This window comes from Cydia pomonella, chromosome 2 (assembly GCF_033807575.1).
Source record: "Cydia pomonella isolate Wapato2018A chromosome 2, ilCydPomo1, whole genome shotgun sequence".
Classification (NCBI taxonomy): Eukaryota; Metazoa; Arthropoda; class Insecta; order Lepidoptera; family Tortricidae; genus Cydia; species Cydia pomonella.
Genome location: NC_084704.1, coordinates 6,419,906 through 6,441,177, shown reverse-complemented (window position 1 = coordinate 6,441,177; position 21,272 = coordinate 6,419,906). Strand labels below are relative to the sequence as shown.

Here is a 21,272-nt window from a genome sequence, read left to right as displayed (position 1 = left end):
TTTCACCTGTTCCAAAATTAATATTTAACTTAAATCCAGTAAAAATGTCATACGATAAATAAATGGAATAAATTGTAATTTTAGTTAGATTTAGATGTAGTATTGAGACGCTCGGCCGGAACGGGACGGAATTCTTTCTGTGCTCCCATTTCTTCTGTGGTTCATTAATTTTAGTTAAGTAACACTTTGTAAAAAAAGCATTAACGTATCTGTTCTAACGTATCCCAGCACAAGACCACTAGTGTAAGTACACAATGAGTAGTAGTAAGGCTATTACAACTTATCGCAATGTACACACTGAAAAATGTACTTTATTTCTTCTCTCCGAACTTGGCCAGTTACACTACCGCATTTGTACGTACAAGAACGCGATGAGTACACCTGTGTTACGTACCGCAATAATGCATCCCGTTGCACGCTGAAATTAATGCAGTGTGCCTGACGTCTTATCTTATTGTATAGTGTATACTCATACTTATTTCATCACACCTGCTCTTAAAGTCGCATTTTAGTATTCCAGGTAGTCTTCAAGATTACTCATTATATTAAATATAGGGCAAACAGACAGGGTGTAGTCAGAAAGCCTCTTTTCATGCACTACGTATTTAATCACATATGAGTATTCAAGTATTCATGTATTTAATGATCTCTAAATGACTTTTAACACCGTGCAGTATAGAGTAACCAAGATTCATGTAGTTACCTAATTCATTTTTCGTTAAACTTTGGCCTAATTTTATTAGTATCATTACAGGTTCTTGTTTTAATAATTTATCATGTCCTGTATATTTCCATGAATACACCCATATTGTACAATCATGTATAATTTCAGTTAGGTACTTAAATACAATAGTAATATACAAAAACACATAGTTGGAAGTTTCTAAATTAAATCCAGCAGCACTTAGACCAGGCAATCTTCTTTGATAAAACTTTACAGACAATCGACTTTTTTGACTTATCTCTTATTCTCTGAACAATTTTATCGATGGACGCAAATGCTTGGCTCAAAGGCTCCAAACTAAAAGTGCTAGCAATTTTCAAATGGATTTTTCCAATCATCATACCCCAGTTTGGCTGTACGACGCTAACCTTACGATGCAATATTTTATACCCTCGGTTTTCTGTGATATCATCGAGATATCATAAGGTTGGCGATTTTATTAGATACCTTTCATAATCCAAATACCGTCATGGTCACTGTTAGCCAACTAAACTGAACTTCGCGGATTCGAATCCCAGCTCGAGTATTGACCACCTATCTATTCGTGATGATATTGATATTTCTAGATTTATAGACGCAATTCTGAGGCAAAAAAAATCCACATGTGAGAAAAAACCCTGGCTATAACAAAAAAAAATCTTTACAATGTTTTGAAATTGTATTGTTTTTCGAGGAAGTGTGATGAAAAGATTATTAACTCTTTTTCCCTTCGTGCATTACATTCGTGGCGTTAAAAGGGTTAGGGAGGTGGAAGAGGGATTTTAGATAGGTACCTATTACCTAACCTAAAAGATCTTGCAGGGTTCTAATTAAAATTATAATTTGAAGCCCTTTTTACCGGGCTTAACGCTGTGATCACATTATATGAGTTACGTGACCCGTATAAGCGAATTACCTATGTTTACCTATGGTAGTTAATTCGCACGAAGGTACATTTAATCTGACTTATAATTATGTAACTCTGCGAATTTGTAAATTATCTCTCTTACTCATTTCATTTATGTAACAATCATATTCTTTAAGGTACCTACTTTGGGTAAGATTGCTTCGACGTGGAAATGTCAAGAAAAAATGTGGCACAAGACATGCCATTTCTAATTATCTAGATACAGTGCGAAAATGGATAGGAAATTTGGTAAGGTCAACCGGAAAAATGCAATTTTGACCCCAAAATTACGTATATTTCGTTTCGCTTACGCTTGGTCGGAACGCCTCTGTTGCATTTTATTCCCCAAGTAGCTCAGACTTTTTCACTAGAGAGCTCTTGCATTTCACGTTGTTTTAAAAAAGTTCGGAAATTGATGCACCATTGTTGCATTTACCCCGTTCGATCTTAGAAGAAATTACATGGAATACTTCAGCAATACCTAACTTATCAGTTGTTGGATGTATCAAGCTTTTCTGGATATCCGTTTTTGTCAAGGCATCTTCCTATTGTCCGACCAGCAAAAAAAATACTGAAAAGTACCACGTTATCTTTAAAAAAAACATAGACAATTGTACATCTACAATCGGGTGATAAAATACGGTCAGAAAATTTGTCAATTTAATCGAGATACAATTAGGGTAGATACAGGCAGCCACATGCTCTAAGGCTACAAGGTACCAAGCACGTACGTAGGTACTCTTTTAAAAATAGATGTTGGGCGTTTATAAGTTTGAACTAAAACAATTGAGTTATTATTACTCTAGAGAAGCCATACCAAACAATGAAATTGTGGCAATCACAACTTTCATGGCGCATACGCGTTTAGGTCGCGAGGTTCACGCCTGCTTCCATAATTTGTTGTCGGCTGACAACAACTCGTGGCGCAAAATACTGGTATTTACTGGTTCTCTGAGCCAGTTCTATGCGTAGTAGTAATAGTTTAATGACTGAAAATAGCTTGGTCACTATACCGCTTTGTGCCTAACCTTACTTTGAGGAGAGCAGTCCACTTCGTTCTGTCTTTGCCTGGATAGCGTCTTGCACCTTCTGACGGGATATAAATAAGTCCCAAGATAAGTCCCGTAAGAGGGCTGGTTTTTATCAAAGTTACGTAGTTTTACATTTTTAAAGAATATTTTCAGTTTATAAAAAGCTTGTTGTCACGCCAGTTGATGTTTCATAGGGTAATAACATGGTAATAGCTGACCAAAATTGGTTCAGCGACTTTGTTTGCTTTTTAGTACACTTTAAAGTATATTGAAAATTGTATCATGCTTAAAGCGTGACAAGCATGTCAATTACAATGATGAATACGATACATTAAGAAGTCTCAAAACTTCATAATATTTAAGAGTTATGGAACAAAAGTTTCATCGTTTGAGGAGTACAATCTAGGTTATAATTATTTGCTCGTGATACTGGACCAATATAACAATTATTTTTACTTTGACGGACTCTATTAGTAGTTTTATTTGATATCTAATTAGCGTCATTCACTTCAGATCAAAGCTTTTTTCCTTTCTATGTTACAATCCTAGCGGTTATCATTTACAAATAACATATTTAGCTACCAAGTCAGCAACGCACGCACCGCCTACCCTCATTTGCGGGCACATTGTCGGTAATCAAACTGATGGCGCTGCCACTAGCCCTCTCACTAACACGACAAAAATTGCCCTTCCAATGTTCGCCCGGGGCATAAAGGATCAAGGGACAAAAAGGTCCAGCTCCTTCCTATAATGAGTCCCTGAAGTAAGGAATACAACTGACCATGGGTCTAATCACTTTTTCGGCCTCGCTAAATAAGAGATTGAATGCAAATTGGACATTAGGATTTAGCTTCCGCCTACTTGTAATTAATTTGTAGGTACAGAGATTTGTAGGTACCGTTATAGGCGTGTGGCAAAGGAACAATGTCGTTTAAAATGCTGCTGCATCGTGGTGGTTTTAAGGTTCAAATCTATATATTAATATGAGCGCTCGCCTACATTGAGGTGGTCGATCGTCCTACGTTACGAAAACATGTTACATGTACGTAGGCTTTATAATGGCCACTATTATGGAACTAATGTAACATGTACACACAGGTGAATTATCATAAAGCTTAGCTAACGATAATAAAGTTATTTACAAATTACGCATATTATAATTAAGGAATTACCTCCATACGTACAAACATACACTCGACTCAAAAGACAAGACAAAAATGTAGTTGAAGAAACATAATGTGTACTGATTCGACATACAAGTTGATCGAGAGATCGGTGTAAATAATATATCGTCAGCCATACTTATCCTCCCATAGTCGACTATGGGCTGTCGACAGCCCAATCAAGACGACTTGCCTCAGTCAATCAGTGTGTTCTAAAAAGATGTTTATGTCTAGTCTGGGCCAATAGAAAGTTCAAATAATATACCCACAAACCCACCTAAATAAACCAAATGACGTATAATCTAAAATATTTATGTAGGTATATTCTGCATGTACCACGGTTGCCTTTTATTTTTGGGATTAGATTTTTTTTTTAACACAAAACTATTTAATTGCTTTTAAAGTGACGAATAAAAACTAAATTCGTCTGCAGGCTGCAGCCAACATTTTTTTTATTCATATCGGCGCAAAAACGCGTAGACTAGATGCCAATCATTCACGCTCCATAGCGTAGCGTAGTTATCTCTCTCTATCACTCTTCTTTATTAGTGCGACAGAGACAACTGCATTTCATTTGCTATGGAGCGTTAACAATTGGTATCATGTCTACGCACCCAGGAACGTTAGTTGATAGTTTTTCACAGCACAGCAGCACTAGTTTTTTTTTAAATCGCGCAATATAAATTGCAACCCTCATACATTGGTTTCAACGATTTAGCACGCTCGCATGACTCGCATGCTTACTTATCAGATTAATTAGATTATATTTCAATTAAAACAGTCTTCGCGATAAAATAATGTTATAATTATGTAAAATAGTAAGCAACAATGACATAGTGAAACCTAAATTTGTCATTGTCATATTTTCTTACTATTTTAAAATTTTCTAGTTTGTTATCCGGGCCTTACATACCCCACGCACACTACAGAAACATCACAATCTCGTGCTAACGATAATAGTGTTGTTTACAAACAGAGCACGCTCTCTTATTAAGGCGTTACATGCGAGATGTCGGAAAAGCTAATCTCATACTAAGCAAGCAACGTAGCACACAGATTTTGCATAACATCAAGCGATTTATCATATGACATAACATTTCGTACATAGTCTCTACAAACTCCAAATTAATTGCTGAAAAAAACAAAATCAGTATTTTCTTTTTACAAACTTTTATTTGACTTTCCCTGTTAGTATATAGGGAGCGTGCATGAACTGTAGGAGGCAGCACAGGAGCCGTCAGATTTTTGGCGCGAGGCGTAAATGTGATGTTTTTTGTTCCGATGTAGCCCACAAGATGGCAGAACCTACTATGCACAAGAAAACACGTGACGTGTACATGTGCATGTTTATGGTTCCGATTAAGGCCACAAGATGGCTGATCCTCCAACGCGCACGGCCCCTATAGGTTATGTTATTTTGTTAGTGTGGGTCAAATCTTGGAAGCTAAATTTGACCCACTTCCCGATTGAGCTGATATTTTCCATGTAATATACACATGTAAATCGGATGACAATGCAATAATCTAGTTTCTACTTAGTTTTGTTTAATTTTAATTTTAGATTTGCTAATTATGTTAAATTTATCTGTTAGTAAAATCAGTGTATTTGTGGAATTGGTTTAACCGATTATTATATGTTGCATATTCACATCAAAATTGATATGTCGTACTACTAACCCATGAATGACATCAAGGCGACCTCAAAACTATTCATTTTGGTCTGTCAAACCATTTCCGTCAGTAGAAAAAAGTGGCAAATTTAAAAAATGTAGGCGCCTAGGGGTATCGTCCCATAGAAAATTTGAAATTCGACCTTTTTCTACTGACAAACTTGTTTGACCGACTATAGTATCACGCATAAGTACGCTGCTTTCTTATCGAAAATCACTTCCCCCTCATCTTTCTTTTTTCTTTAATTTGCGATATTTTCCTCAACTAGCACGATTAATAAGTGGCGTTGAGACATTTGATGTTTGTAGCTATTACTGTTGTCATTAAAATAAATAAATATATCGCTGTATCAGAACGGCTACCATGAGTTGAAATTTGACGTTTACGTTAGCAATTGCGTGAACTCGAACGCAGCCCATCTTGCACGCCCTGATGTAATGTTGCGATTGACAGGGTCTGCGATCGAGTTCACGAAGCAGCAAAGCAAACCAAAATCATGGTGGGCGTAGAGCTTTCGATAGCCCGAATCTATTGCTGTTGTAACTCATGAAATTTCATGAACCAAAACTTTCCTTTGGCAGGATTGATTCTTAGGTCCCAAGAATGGATTTATGAAGTGGCGCCAGATTGGCGCTAGATTTTTGATGTTGGTATTTATCTCTCAACTTTATCTTGATATCTATATCATTTACTACTAGCTACTAGGCAAAGTTTGGTATCATTTTCGTATAATCGGGGAAACCGAATTCATTTATGGTATCATACTGACACCATTCCGAAGTAAAAACGTATAAAATATACAATAAAACTTTTTTTAAATTCCTCTTTACGTTTAAACCGCTGAACCAATTTTGTTAGGTACAGAGATAGTTTGAGTCTAGGGGGAGAACATAGGATAATTTTTATCCAAGAAATCATCCCTTAAGGGTGTGAAATGGGAAGTGTAAGTTTGTATAGGGAATCAATAACCGCTGAACCGATTTAGATGAAATCTACATTTACATCTTTGAATTTGTGTGAAGTGATACCAAACTTAGAATCTAAACAGTTATTAACGTCAGACATACCCGACGCTGAAAACGCTCCCCGCTCCCCATCGTCCTTGCATCAAAAATGTGGGTGGCTCCACTTCTTAAATCATCTTAGACATACAAATATTAAATCTGCCAAAGGAAACCTTTAGTTCAGAGCAAGCCGTATTTGGCCTTCTTATTTACTATAAAACACAACTATTACTAATTACCCGAAGTAATTAGCAAGTATTTGAACAAAGTACGTATACTGTTATTTTTTTATTTACTGTAATAGTAACCAAATAGTATTAGTTGGGCAGGCAATCAAGCTCAGTGGGGGTTCGACTTTAAATAATTATCTAGACTTAATAAAGCTGTCAAAATTACCTTAAGCCTGACAACTAATTACAATACAATACAATACAAATATACTTTATTGCACACCTCAATACAGAAACCGTACAAATAATACAATAATAAATAATTATAAATAGAATAAGTATGGTCTGCTTAGTAATGGATGAATTAAATTGAACCCCTAATACTCATATTTTATGTTCCTATGTGAGTTTTTTAACAATAACATAAAATTTGCCGTTTCATGTTGGTTTAATGTTTACTTTTCTTTATTTCCCCGACCGGGGTAGATGAGCCCTCCCTTATGATAATATTATTCGATTGTAAATGTGTAGGTATTTTGTGCATTTTAATTTTATATCATCTACATTTTAACTATGTAACACATCACGAGCAGTATTCAAACAGTAGAAATGTTCACTCCCTTTGAAATAGAAAATATTTATCCCACCGAAAACATTTTCATGTAAAATGTTGCCAAGACGAAACCATAAGGCACGCAATGTCAAAAAGTTATCAGATCTCATGTAGAGCCAAGCTTCTAACTCTACAAGTCCTAACTTCACAAACAAAATATGTGGCTTGGCCGTTTCATTATTCAATAACTATTGTATAACAGAAAAGTAATGAACAGTGAATAATACATTTTCACGTAACGCTCATGTGATGGTAGTGAAACGGCCAAGCCACATATTATGACTAAGGTGTAGAGTTTGTGAAGTTAGGACTCGTAGAATTAGAAGCTTGGCTCTACATGAAATCTCATAACTCTTTGACAGTGCGAGCCTTATGGTTTCGTCTTGGCAACATTTTATATATGAAAATGTTTTTGGTGGGATTTCACTTATTTTTGTAGTTTGCTTATGATAATGTTCCATCCTCTTATTTAAAGAGTGGGGGTGATTTTATTTAAATCTATTTTCAGACCTCTAGCATCAAAATTTGCGGGACCCTCATCTAAATTTTTATCCCCTAGTTCAAGAGGTTGGGAAGTAAAAATTCCAAGTTTTCGATTTTTTTTTGTTATTTGTGTACTAATACTTACATACCAAATTTTTGATTTCTAGGACTTCAGGAGGACAGTGACTGAGTTAGTGACGAAATCGGGGTTTTTAAGATATGAACAAAATTTATATAAGGTCCACTATTGACATCATATCCCAAGAATTTTGTTTATCTGGGATCAGCCAAACCCAAGTTAAATAAATATGAGGGTTCAAAAAAACGTCGAAGCGCTTCGAGAAAAGGTAGGAAGTGCCCTTGCGCTTCGCTAGGCTCGTCTTGGCGGGGGCACTACCGTGCCCCCAGATTTGATGTGAAAGATTGCACAATGAAAACAAAAATAACTACGCAGTATTAATTTGACATTTCTAGTATTGCTACTAATATAATTAGAGCGCACAAGTTGCACTGCAAAACATGTGCAGATTTTGAAATTCCGAGCTGGAAATTACCCTAAGAAATATATTGTTTTAAAAAGAAAACTTTCGGGAGGTTACTCAGTAAAGGCTTCGTCGGGTTGTCTGCGTCTTTCCACCAACGCGTGCTCTGGTTGAAGCTACTTATTATGGGGCGAAACATGTCGGCCATCTTCGATTTCAAAATTTGAGAGTGAACCGTTTTAATTTAATGGAATATATATTCAAATTTCGTTTTCTTAATATTAATGGTTTACGAAAACTATGCTCTAGATGGTAGGATTAGTTTTTCAAAAAAAAAAACGAAACTAAAATGCCTAAACACAGATTGGGTTGCATAAATTCATAAACAAGTTTCATTGAAAATTATAATTTATTAAAAAATAATAACTAAAACAACAATGGCAATTGTGTTAATAAAGTTCACTTTACATTAATAATAAACAATATTGAATCTTTTCAAGAATTTTGCTACATAATTACAAATAATACAATAACTATACATTTATACCTATAGTAGGAAAATTTCATGCGACCACAAAAACGAACTTTAGGAGAATGCATTAAAATTGTGATGTTATTTTTAATCTCTATGGCACATGTTTAGTCTATACTGAGAAAAGATTAATCAACAAATTTGTTAACGTACTTATATGTAAAAGCTGTGGCTGCCATTTGGCTGTGAACATCTCCATATCTCCTTACAATATACTTACACGATATGTGACTAAAAGAATATATCATTATGTAACACCGCCTGGCAAGACACTGCACTTTTTCAATAAAACCGTCGTGAGTTCAAAACAATGTATGATCAAAATTGGCACTTTCTGCTTAATTATATACAACTTAGTATTTTTCACTTAGCTTGAGTATGGTGACAGCTACCATTTCAATGTGAAAAATACCTTAGTATATCTAATCAATAGTATAAATATATACAAAGAGCATGAATCAAATGATTAGGAGGGAAGAATACCACAATACGTTTGTTTCATAAAAAAACTAAGTATTTTTTTAAAGCGAAACCTATAGACCTAGAATATATCGTGCTGAAGCGATCGACATCAAAATCAAAGTGATTAATTAAGATTTAGTTAGTGGAAACCGTTTTCTCCCGAAATGGAAATTCCATCAAAAATGTACAGTCACGTCTGAAAATATCGATACGAAAAAAGTGCCAAGAATGTATATATACACTACCTTAGTAAATATATGGGCAATAAAGCCCTGTATACATATTATTGGCACTTTTTTCGTATCTATTGTTTCAGACGTGACCGTACATACGTTCCGTTAGGACCGCAAAGCTATTCTTCCCTCTTAACACTTTAACAAACATTAGTAACGTATATTTGCCGTCATGAGAGAAAAAAGACTCATTTGTTATTAAACGGTTACCCGACCGCTTAGTAATTATTTCAATACACTATATGTAAAATGACGTTTTTTTTTGACATAAAATACAATATTTCAATGATAGGTCTTAAAATAGACTTACATGCGACCGGTCAACTTTATTTCACGAGGGATGCGCGTTAAGTGCAATATAATAATAAAAAATCGGACAAGTGCGAGTCGGACTCGCCCACCGAGGGTTCCGTACTTTATTATTGTGGTTATAGCGGCAACAGAAATACATCAACTGTGAAAATTTCAACTCTCTAACTATCACGGTTCATAAGATACAGCTTGGTGACAGACGGACAGATGGGCGGACAGCGGAGTCTTAGTAACAGAGTCCCATTGGGTACGGAATCCTAACAACAGTTATTTTAATCATTGTGTTCAATTTACATCGTTACAGGTTGACATACCAGATGTAGCAACGAAAACGCTACATCCACTATTATTCAAAATATTTTAATTAATGTACACAAACACTGCGTTGTAATCTCTACGACAAACTTTTCAAATTTTGATAAAAAATTTAATAACTCGTTTATCAAAAATACTCCCTTTTAAACTCTTTATTACATAATTCAGAGATTCGGGTGGATTCTATTTTTACATTTAATTTGCTGCCTACGCTGAGCCCCTTAGAAAATTCCAATAGGGTATTTGACTACTGGTCATAGATTTGCTACTATGGAATTTATATGAAACACTAGCAAATGACGTCACGTTCAAGTTCTAAAAATAACTGCTGTCTATGTTTCTCTATTAAGGTTGTGGGTTATTTCATGCATGGTGTGAAATAATTTGTTTTAAATACAGTCAAATACCCTAATCATTCAAATTTGGAGTACAGCTTCTAAAATTAGGCAAATCAAGTATGGATAAACTTTTTTGCCAAATAAACTGTGTTTATATAGCCGAACTATGAATATATATCCCAGTGTGTTTGTTGTCTACCAACACATAATCGATTGCTAAAAGATGAAACCATTTTCAACCTTTAGTAAACGTGTAAGCTGCCACTGTCAAGGCAAGGAAATTGGTTTTCCACGAATCCACTGGAATCTGTTTTCAGATACAACGCACATCTCGATTTCCCTTTGAGACTGGACAGTTCGTTAATGATAAATCCAGGAATAGGATCATGTTCTGACAGGCCCAGTTCCGCCACTTGTCATGAAATATCAAGATCATTTGTTATTACGACAACTACTAAATAAATAAAATATTCACAATGTGACGGCAGTTGTGTGTAGTACGCTGCAGTTTTTTCTTCCCTTAAGCGTAACTGGTGTGTCCTGGATGTGTTTTGTTTTCATTTCTTTTTTATGCTATGTGGCAAACAAACATACCACCCGCCTAATGGTAAGCGATCACCGTAGCCTATGGACGCCTGCTATTCCAGGGGTGTTTCATCCAGGGGTGTCAATAGTCTTAGTTTAAACCAGGTTTTCGATACAATAGGTTCTAGCGTCAACAGAATCCAGGATTAGTATGTTCGATGACGCATCGCTTGCAGTATTTCTTCACTGCCCGGTACCCCCTCAGCGTGACCGGCGTGTCTTGGATGTTGAGCTGCGTCAGACCTCGGCAGTAGTACGCTACTGCCTCGAGTCCGTCGTCTCCGATCAGCTCGCAGCCGCGGAGAGCCAGCTTCTTCAGGTTGGGACAGCATCGGGCGAGGATCTGCGAAAAATTGCCGATTTTATTAAATTTGACCGACAAAAAAAGATACGGCTAAGTGCGAGTTGGAGGTGTTCTCACTTTCTTATACTAATTTTTTTTCTTAAGAACAATTTCACGCTTAAGCAACCAAAAAAAAAACATGGGATTTCTACTACCTATGTACTACGGTTATTTACATACAGCCCGCTAACTGATGGACACACGGACAGAAGAGGATATCGGTTGTACGGAACTATTCTAATCATGATGTGCAAAATCGCCAGGCTTTGAAAAGGATATGCAATATTTATGATATGACTCTTAAGTTGAATACGATAGGTATCATTTTTGTTTCTACGAAGATTGTGTGATTAATCGTGCTCTATATGATGGATGTGTAATATTTGGGATTGTACGTGATATGATAGTTTTTCTTAAATAAGATAAAGAATAGATCTTCAAATGAAAAGCAAATTGCAACATAATTTATATTAGTACTGGAAATATGAACCATCTAAATCCGTTATACTTATAATAGTTATAATACGTAACATGCTGGAACACCAAACACAATGGGAAATTTGCCTTTTTTAGGGTACGTCAGTGGAAAACAAGCATACGGCCCGCCTAATGGTGAGTAGTCTCCGTAGTCTATGTACGCCTGCAACTCGAGAGGAGTTACATGCGCGTCGCAGACCCTAACACTCCGCACCCTCGTTGAGCTCTGTCAACCTTACTCACCGGCAGTAACACAGCACTATGAGTAAGGTCTAGTGTTATTTGGCTGCGGTTTTCTGTAAGGTACTTCCTCAGTTGGACTCTGCTCTAGATCTCAACGAGTTCAGTTTTAATCTTAAATTATAAAACTGAATCGGGTCTTAATTGCGTACACTTACGTTTACACTTACTGTTACTCTACTGTGTGACTGTGTATCTCTGTTACTGTTAGTCTAGATTCAGTTCCATAAGTTAGGTATAAGTTCAGTTTATTTAGCAGTAGGTACAGTCAGCGTCAAATAGTTTGTAGCAACCAAAGTAGCCAAATAGTTCGGTACCTACATCGTATATATTTAGTATGGTGTGCCGAACTATTTGGCCACTTTGACTGCTACAAAGTATTTGACGCTGACTGTACCTCAAAAAGTGATTTGTTTGTTTTCGCATAAAATGTGCGCCTTTTCAACTCACGCATATACTTAATATTGTATATATATGATATTTGTATTTAGAATTTAAATTTAGAGACACCGTAGGTACTCGTTATATATCACCATACGAATGGGGTTGGTCGGCCGAAGTACCTACATATTTCATAGATGGCGCCAGCGCCAGCGCCACCCTATGGTTTACGTGTCAATCCCTAGAATTAAGTCAAATTCTTGACAGTTACCAAATCGATTACCAAGAAAGATGTAACAAGCAATATGTAGCCGCATAGATACGTCCAATTAATGCATACATCACTGCAACTATTCAGAGCCAGCGTGCCGTAGACGTCCCTCCTGTCCCGGGCTTGAGCTTATGCAACATAATTTAGTAGGTACTAACCACATACTAACTATAGAGAGCGTACATGTACTCCCCTATTCATTGGCGCGACGCACTATGTCAAGTTTCCATTCATAGATTTAAGCCAATAGATAGACCCTACTATGCGAAAAAGAGGCACCGTGAGGAGTAGGGGGCAGCACCTGACGACTTAATTGCTTGAATTGTTTTCGCTTTCTATTCAGGTCACGAGATGGCCCTCGAACATGCACGATGTCTATTGTCTAATTAATTCAAAGGAGATCCTCGATTTTGTATAGGCATTTGGGCCCAGAACAAACTGCAGATACAAAAATGTCTCACGTTAATGTCACTCAAAATTAAAGTTACGTACTTCTAACATAACATGTAGCCCGTGTAAGACCGATCTCCACAAACAGCACCCGTTCACGAATATGACGCGTATCTCAGCCATCGCCTCCCTCAACCTTCATTCGGGAAAGTGGCGACCCGATCAACGACGCCACCGTAAGGCGACTTTTAATCGAGCATGACATGTTCAAGCTGCCGGGCAGTATTAATTGATATAAAAAAATTTGTGAGATACAACATTTTTGCTTGTATGTTATATTAAAGACGAATTTAAATTGCCTTAGAGATGTAAAGGACCCTAAGTGTTAGAATAATTAAAAGTAGATATAGGTATCTTTACATATAAAATCGATTAAAAATAAAATCTTAATAGAGGTGTATAAGAACTCTAAGTGTCTTTAGAGCAAGTTGTGATCACGATATCCCAGTTCTCTTACCACCGAATATCAAAGAGCATATAATCACTACGTTTTACCGAATATTACCAAAAAGATGCAAATAAGCAATATGTCCAACGCACACGTGTAGAAATACATCAAGACTGCTTCTATTAAGAGCCGGTAGGCAATCCCTAAGGTGTCAGTCTCGAGCTTATGCAACACCTAATATCTATGTAGGTAGTTTACTAGCTAGAAATAAGTTTTGCGCTCCCTGCGGTATTACCAGCTACGTACAGCTTTAAGAAAGATTATTCAAGTATTCCCCAGATTGCATAAAAAATGTAGGTACTTATAGATCGTGTCATTCACGAAGACGCGTGCCTGGACACGTAACGTAATGTTATTAAAGATAAGTACCCCTAGTGTAAATACTTTCGACAGCGAAACGTGACGTACGCGTTTGCGTTATGTGTCATTTTGTATGAGATTTTTGACTTTCCAAAACGTCCCGCTTGGCGCGCTGTTCAAAAACCCATACAAAATGAAACTTAACGCAAACGCGTACGTCACGTTTCGCTATCGACTAAATTTACACTAGGGGTACTGATTTGACAAATCTGCGCGTTATCGTGGATGAAACTAACTATATTCAAACTAATTTTATGGCCTTTATATTAAAATATCAGGTGTAACCAATTATTAATGAAAAAAGTATACTATTTTTAATGACCTCTAACCGAGGGTTATCGGATACTTATATGTAACAACTTGATATTAACCAATATTTTTTTATCTGACACAAATCAATCTAGTCCCACAGTAATCTCAATAAGGCTTGGCTTATGTGTTGTAGGTACTAGGCGACGATATAATTATAATAGATAAATAGACCTTAGGTATACATTAATACTTAGATACACATATAGAAAACATCGAAAACTAAGGAACATATATATATTCGTGACAAACTCACAAGTACGAAGTCAAAATGTCCTGTGATGTGAGATTTGTTTTACCCATATTTGCAGCCATATAGCCAATCGGTGTCGATACCCGTATGTTATTTGCATATGGCAATTGACCGGGTTCCATTGTTGGAATCCCGCTCAGGGATTGTACCTAGTTGAACGTATTTGAATTCGATCTACTTACAACTTGGAATGTATTCCTGATACAAAATGGAAGGCCAAGTCAATAGCAGCCAACACAAAACATATACACGTTCAATTTTCGACACAAAGGGGAATAAGTATAAGTGTGTAGATAGGAGGTGTCACATATTTGACTGTTGGGACCTTCGTCTGGATATCCCTTTGTTGCCACTATTATTGTCGTATTTCCTGTGTCTGTGCTTGACGTTATTGTTTATAACGTTGTGTCTTTAATAATCTTTCCTCAGATTACAAAATACGAAGAATTTCGAGAGTTGTATAATTTTAACCCTCTACTCGTATATGGTACACTAGATATTATATGGCAGCCTATATCATTATACGTTTGTATTTTTTTCTTATGAAGAATTTTTAGGAAAAGGAAGCGATGAGGCTTCGCTTCGTCTATTTTTTTAAATCTTGAACGTGAAATGTTTAAATCGTGAAATGTTTAAAACGCGCTACAAGCCTCAATTAACTAATTATCTTTTGACGTAATCTGTCATTTGTACTTACACATTTGTAAGAAAGGGATAAAACATAAATTACCTAAAAGAAGTTTGTAAAGTTTTTGCACCTAGACTAAAACAATACTTTCTAGTAAAAACTTTTCTGTCCACTACTTAAGTACAGTTATTAAGGATGTTCGCTAGGTATGTAGTTTTGATATGAATTATACAGAATCATTAAAATATAGGTTAGATAAAATATTGAATCATCCTACCTGTTAAACTAAAGGCGATATGCCATAATGTAATGAAAATGCCTTAAAATAAATGAGTAAAACGTAATCAAAGGAACGAAGCTAAAGTTATTATACGTCGGAAAGTCATGCGACTTCAAAAAGCTTCAACGCAAATAACAAAGGTTTTCATACCCTCATCAAGTTATTATTTTACTCAAGATTTTAATACAACATTTATAATTAGTACTGTCAAGCGTGGCAGTGCGAAAGGTGTGCTGAATTTCATAATGAGTAAAAAAGGGTGGCCCAAAAATATATTGACAAGCAGGCGTATTCGAATTCATTCTTTTAAATTTATGGCTTCAGTCCAGGGACTATTTCGTCAGTATCAAGGTATTAGGAGATTTAAATACGAGTAAAATTGTACGGTTAGTACAAGATAGTGTACGGTGATTTTATCAGCTCTTTGAAAGCAATAGCTGGACTTCGCAAGTAGCACGTGGACGACCGGCCATTGACTCCAAAATTGGTAAAACGCGTTTCAAGATTAATTTTCCATTCACTGCACACTACCACATTAGTTTACTGTTTAATAAACTATCGATATTACACTTTAAACAATATTAATGACCAAAAACAAAGGAATTAATCACGAGGCGTGACTAACAAGATGGCGCTCAAACCGGAAGACGAATTTTAGTTATTCGCTCTGTTTCCGATATGAAACTGATCTATCAATGTCAAAAGTGACGTTTTTGGTTGAAGAAATGTCACCTTTAACACTGAGAGATCAATCTCATATCGGAAACAGATCGAATAAGTAAAATTCGAATGTATAATGATAATTTTAACTATCATTTGCGTTTGTGTATCAAAGCCCTAAGGAAAATATTTTGAAGATAATACGTTTTTATTCAGTAGCATAAAGATTGCAGTTTTAATCTTTAATGATATTTTGTAAAAGACATGCAGGTTAAGAATAATATCTCTAAAAATGCTTTGTTAACGTATTTTCTGCCATCCTGTATCCTGTACTATTGATACTCGTCACGAGTGGAAATAATATTGAAGTGAGCTTTAATTAATAACATTTATCGGGGCTTATAAAAGTTCAATGATGCGACTATCTCTCTAATGACGTCATTTCCAGCTACTATCAGTATTATCTTAGATTAATTAAGCTCCTATTTGTTTGTATTCTATTTGCTTATTCTTTCATATGATATTAACTGTTACCATTATCATTAGACTTTATATTTTAGCCAACGGAATTATTTTTGGATTAGGTTTTATAGACCCAATAGTCCAATTTGACACGACAAGTCCACCACCCGAAACTACAGTACTTAGTTAACACTGCATCAATTGTAGCGTTAACTTTCAGCCCTATACCTGACCTGAGTTCTACTAATTTAACTTCAGTTTCTCTAAAATCTCCGATCTTTACTAGAGCGGCCTCCAGTCAACGAATCCTTGTCGTGTTAGTAACTAATAGGGCGACAAAAGGGCCTACGTGGGACGCCTCATAACTCGACAACCATCCTGTCCACCCAAGTACCGCTGAAGGAATCAGCTCGACAGATAGGTACCTACTCGCCCTGAACGCCGGAAATAGTAACAAATCAACAGTTCCCCCTTATTCATAAACGTGTACTAAAGTTACGATGCCGCTAATAATCGTTTGTCCCCTTCCATCATACCAATACATCGGAAAGGGACAAACGAATTAATAGCGGCATCGTAACTTTAGTACACGTTTATGAATAAAAGGGGTTAGTGTTTACCTGTAAACCAGCCTCTGACACGTCAGTGGCCCCGAGATCCAAGGCCCTTAGCCTGGAGCATCCTCTAGCCACAGCCTCCACGCCATCATCTCCCAGCGCGCCGCAGCCGCGCGCGTTCAAGTACCGCAGCTTATAGCATCGGCGGGCTAGTGTTCGTACTCCGGAGTCTGATACCTGGGAAATGAACGTTTAGTTGGATCGAGTATAAGTACATTTGTGAGTTAATTATGAAGGAAAGATATCTTATTTCGGTGCCACCGACATTGTTAAATACGACGCCGCGCGGGGTACGCATTATCGACATCAAGGCCCTAGTTCATAATAGTCATCGTCGTTTGTAGTATTGTCGAATTACATTTTGGACTAGAGCCTGAAAGTTTACAGGTCTACTGTAGTTCTGTTACCTTAATACATTTAGGATTCTAAAATATTTCTGACTCTTTTTAGCGTAATGTGGAAGAATACTCTATTTTATCTGGACCCAAGGAACTATCTAAAGTGGTTTTGACCTAAAACTACCTATAACTCTTTGCCGAAAAGCACCTAGAACTTATTAAACTAAAACCAACTAAATTTAAAGTTTAATCAAATGTTCTAGTCTCTGAATAAAGCCCAATTGTAAGCTTCAACAAATAAAGCGATTAGTAAATGCTTTCGCTAGAATTTTCATTCTCATTGAACAAGTTAAATAATTTATATCAACAGTTTATTACATTCAAGTTAAAATACATTTCTATAATAGTTATAGTAAAAAATGTTGTTATAAATGTTTATTTTATTACTAAATTAATTATCCTCTAGTTAGACATGTAGAAACGGAATTTTATAAATACACTTGTATAAATACGTTTATTATTAAGTCGTTGCTCTCATGCTCGCACAACGCAGCCTCCCTTGAAAGCAGTTTACTTTATTAATGATGTCATATATTTTCTGCCGAGATATTCGTTCGTATATATTACCTCGCATACCATTTACCTGACGTTACCGATGAGTTCTCGGTGTGGCAGAAACAATTGATACTCGTAGGATGATGGGACACATTAATACGTTACGCAGAATAATATTAATATCTTTACATTGATTGCCCCTCAGGCATATGGAATATTACACTGTGTTGTAGGGCATTTCAGTCGTGAAAATAATATGAAATCCAGAATCTTTTTAAATTGTGTTTAAATGTTTCATTAAAACACTTTTTATGAAAAATACCTACCCTGAGCCGTATCGAAACTATTGACCCTTAGCGTTGGCAGGTACTTGCTAGAAAGATGTTATGTTGGCATTCCACGTAAAAAAATTGAAGATAACGGTCTTAGCTGTAAAACGACGTGAACTGTACCGAGGTAGCATACCTGAGTACACTTAGCCACGGAAAGGTAGCGCAGTGCCGGGCCGAGTTTCGCCAGCTCGTAGAGACCGAAGTCCGTGACGCCCGTACAGTCGGACACGCTGAGCTCTTTGAGCGCACAGTACGAAGGGATCCACCGGACACCTCCATCTGAAATAATCATAATTTTAGTTGGGTGTAAGGGCAATCGAAATGTTAATTGAAAATGTGTTAATGAAATCCAATAACAACATTTTAATTTTAGAACCTTGACACCAGATTTTTTATAATAAATTTCAATAAATAAATTCAAATATGAGCAGTTCTAAAGCAATTTACCGTAATGTTCCTTATAAACCCGTAACAAAGTTTCAAATCGATTACATAGAAATTCTGCATAATATGCATCTAGTTTAAAATTCGTTTGGGCTCCGACAAAAGTTTCAACTCAAATAATGTAGAACATTTCCTCTACAGATCACTACATCCAGTTAGCGCAGGAGTTTAGAGGAATGTTTCTTTTTATTAATCAGATAGTATTTACGTCTGCAAGCGATACTTTTTTTTTAAGATTAAAGGAAAATTTTTAAAAATCCCCGCTTTGGAATCTTTGGATCATTTGGAACACCGGTCCAAGTGCTTTTAATCAACTGAGCTTTTACCAGAAAGCCTGCGATTTTTTCCATTCTTTCCTTTTGAAAACACGCCTTAAGCAGGATTCATATTTGTCTGACGTGTCGTGTCGTGACGCATCAGAAAGCTAATCGGATTCATACATTAATTATTGTTGGATTCACTTTTTTGTGATGCACGCTGCGTTAGACAAATGTGAATACGGCTTTAGGGAGGCGCATAGTGACATTTATCATAAGAATGTTTTATCTTAATGCCAATTTTTCAGTTTTCCTTTTATTTTAAAATATGAGGAATTTCTATCTGAGAAAGAGCCCCGCTGAGCACTTTTACGATTCCTCGCATCACATGCATTTGGACACTCAACTTGCTTATCTACTTATTGCGTAATATTTCCCAAGTACCGTCAGTCGATCAGAACTTGAACTAAGGCGTTTAATCACACTAGATCGGATTCGCACGTCGCTCCGATGTTTGAACCAGACAACTCTATGCGACGCAACTGAGAACAATCAAAGCTCGCGATACGGTACTTAATAGGCACGAGCATACTATACAGAATAACCGAGAGTTGAGTAAAATATTATGTGAAAATATTGTAAGTATATAATGTGAATACTAGTGGATGTTGTCTATGGTTTCCTCGGACGAGAGAGTTCGGAGACTGAAATTCATTATTGTTTCGTTATACAGTGAAATATTAACAGGCTACCTACTGTAGACAGATCAAAGAGTTATTCGTCTGAAACTGGGCAAGTTCGTGTCGACTTCAAAAATATACCTAAGCAAAAAGGTGGCTTCGCGACACTTGCATTCTTTTAATATCCTATTAAACACTTACCTCCTTTAAACGCCGATTTAACTTACGTGCTTAATATTCTGTGAATGATTTTTTTTATGTTGCTGTTGACATTTTATTTTTATACTGTATTTAAACTAATTTTAATTTTAACTAGATTTTAATTGTGATATTCATTTAATTGATTTATTATACTAGTGCATTATTTAATAACAATTTTAATTAAGTAATTTATTTATTTGTGACTGTGATTATTTATTTAAAATTAATGTAATAATTATACTGTGGATACTAAGTTACTAACATAGTCTTTAAGAAAATTTGTAACTAATCTTACATATATGGGTATAACACCTGAAATAACTAGTTCAATTTCAATTATCAATTTCAATTTGACATGTAAAAATCTGACATACCTAATATACAAAACTTTTTTATGAAATTATTTATAAAACTTTTCTTTTCTTTTATATTTATTTCATTTTTTTCGTACGCCCGCTTTAATAGAGACCCTTTAAAACGTATTTTCACACCTAGGTGTTATTTTGTTGGACTGGAACGTCATTAAAACAATCATAGACGCATGAATGACGAAATCTAAAGCTTCTCGATAATTCAATAAACGTAGACCACTCATGCGGCAGAGCGCCCTAATGAGTTGTGCCTCAGGCACAACTTGATTCGCTGTCAAACACCGGTTTTGTTTACAAAGAAAGAACGAAGTACTATCTATTATGTGCGTAAATATCGTCGAAACTGCGAAACAACACGAAAACCCTCACGTGATAAATACTTACCTGATTTTTATCGCAGTGATTTATGTTTTGCGATCAGACAATACACGTAAGGGAGAAGTGGCATGAAGGAGCCAAGTATTCAAAGAGCCATTTGCATTAGTTGTGGAAGTTTCAGAGCTAATTCCGTATGAGTCAAATGTAAGTGACGGAAAATCAGTGTTGTCACCTAAAAAAAACTGGCGCAAAACTCGTTCCGAAAGTACCAAAATTTAGGGCTCATAATAGCAGTGTTGGCCGAACGTTAATTAGAATTGACCAATAACCATTACAAATCAAACCGTAAACCGTAACGGACGGTTACGACGTGCGAATTTTTATGATAGTTTAATTACATTGGAAACTATTGAGGCTGAATTGGATGCAGCCGACCGATCAAACACCGCAATGTAATGAAATTCGTACGATGCATAGATTTAGCAACTTGCTGGCTGTCTAAACCTGGCTCCTTCATGCCACTTCTCCCCCAAATATCTCGCAATTACATTTTATGGCCAAACCCATGAATACAAACACCTCAACTTATAAATT

At 36.1% G+C, this 21,272-nt stretch overlaps 1 protein-coding gene across 1 annotated transcript in view; it reads right to left on the bottom strand.

Moving 5' to 3' along the window:
* Positions 1 to 9,778: 9,778 nt before the first annotated feature.
* LOC133532494 (F-box/LRR-repeat protein 7) overlaps positions 9,779 to 21,272 on the bottom strand; it is a 93,242-nt gene continuing 81,748 nt past the window's right edge. The window contains exons 6-8 of the mRNA XM_061871205.1: positions 18,541 to 18,686; positions 17,186 to 17,359; positions 9,779 to 11,346 (exon numbers count right to left, since the gene is read on the bottom strand). Coding sequence (XP_061727189.1) covers positions 11,134 to 11,346; positions 17,186 to 17,359; positions 18,541 to 18,686 — 533 coding nt within the window. The 3' untranslated portion in view covers positions 9,779 to 11,133. The remainder of the gene's footprint in view (positions 11,347 to 17,185; positions 17,360 to 18,540; positions 18,687 to 21,272) is intronic.